At 32.2% G+C, this 1589-nt stretch overlaps 1 protein-coding gene across 1 annotated transcript; it reads right to left on the reverse strand.

The window, feature by feature from the left end:
- Positions 1-719: 719 nt before the first annotated feature.
- LOC133298912 (glycine-rich protein-like) lies at positions 720-1204 on the reverse strand. The gene is made up of 2 exons (XM_061498302.1): positions 1096-1204; positions 720-928 (listed from the first exon to the last, which is right to left on the reverse strand). The coding sequence occupies exons 1-2, from the start codon at positions 1202-1204 to the stop codon at positions 720-722; spliced, it is 318 nt and encodes a 105-aa protein (XP_061354286.1).
- Between the last annotated feature and the right edge of the window lie 385 nt (positions 1205-1589).

A 1589-nucleotide genomic window follows, 5' to 3' on the forward strand; every position in this document is an offset into this window, starting at 1 on the left:
GCCTTTTCCCCAGACAATTTATAGCCATCTCATTGATCATACACGGCCCACTTGCATAGATTTAGCTTGTTTGGATCCTCTTATTTTTAAGCTAGAAGCTACTTATAAGCTAAAGCTAAAAAAAGAGCTTAAAAAAAGAAGCTAAAAGTTGTTTGAAAATTACATGAAAATTTTAGCTTAAAATTTACTTAAAAGCACATATTTCAAGAAAATTATCTCTCTCTCTATCTTTATCACTCTTTATTTTAAAAAAAAAACACACAATTCAAGAAAAATAGATAAGAGCTGAAAAAAAAGCTCCTAGGAGCTTTTAATTTTCAGCTTTTTTCTTCATTATAGAAAAAAGAGTTTTTCATTATAAGAGCTTTTTCCAAAACCTGTTTGGCCTAGTTTATGCTTATAAGTAGCTTCTAGCTTAAAAAAAAGAGGATCCAAACAGGCACTTAATGCCTCAGATTTTAGATGTTGTGATCAGAGGTTTAGTGTCTCGGTTTTTACTCTTTTGTTGAATGCTGAATCTTTATTTTGTTATATGGGTAAAAAGCAAAGAAGATGGATATATAAATCAAGGGATAACAAGAACTAATCGGTAAGTACAAGGAATATGTCAAATCTATTAGTAATCGTTGGATAAGTACAAGGAAAGATTTTCACTTTTATTATATTTATAACCACACTTCTCATGAAGTTTTATTTATAGTGATAACAAGAACCCATGCTTAGTTGTGAGGTTCAGCATCGGTATCAGCCTCAACATGTTCACCAGGATAATGGCAGCATCTTCTACAACCTCCATAGTAGCTCCAACGGCAGCAACCAAAGCGACAATAACCACCATAACCTCCACCATAACCACCACGCCATGAACCACCATAACCACCACTTCGGTAATATTTGCTTTCATCTATGCCATTTACATCAAGGTCATCTACAAAAAAAATAAAAAAAAATTAATAATCTAATCAGGTCATTGAATTAAATAATATTGTTCATCATCAATATTTGGTAAAAAACATAACGAAATTGTCGACTTGCATGCATGAAAATAATAATAATAATAATAACTAATGATGAAAAACTAATGAACAGAATTACCATTATTCTTGTCAAATTTCTCGTTTAAGTCTTTGGGTGCAACTTTGGAAGAAATCAGAAGGGCAGAAGCCAAGAATATAACAAGAACAAGCAAAGCCTTGGAAGCCATTTTTCCAAACTGACTATAGGAAACAATTGAAAACTATTGAATCTATATATTTCGATGAAAAGGAAGTGGCTGAATGTTCTCTATTTATAGGCAGGGTGGGGAAGAGATAGAATAGGATTATTCAATTCTTTAGTTCAGTCTTATCTTATAGCAAAGTATTTCAATCCAAAATGATCTTCATAGTTTTGTCAGTTTTCTTCTTTGTTTATGTTTTCATATCCGAGTTGTTATTATTAATGAATGAGTAGTGGTCACATTGTAAGAACAATTAGCAGTAGTAACATGGTTATAGGTATGATCTTTTTGCTAGAATTTGAGTTGAGAACGATAATGTGTCCACCTCCAAGATTGGTACCACATGTACCGTAAATGTAACCGCGAATGC

Source organism: Gastrolobium bilobum, unplaced genomic scaffold, assembly GCF_033153095.1.
Source record: "Gastrolobium bilobum isolate Gb01-03AN ecotype WA unplaced genomic scaffold, APGP_CSIRO_Gbil_v1 utg16768, whole genome shotgun sequence".
NCBI lineage: Eukaryota > Viridiplantae > Streptophyta > Magnoliopsida > Fabales > Fabaceae > Gastrolobium > Gastrolobium bilobum.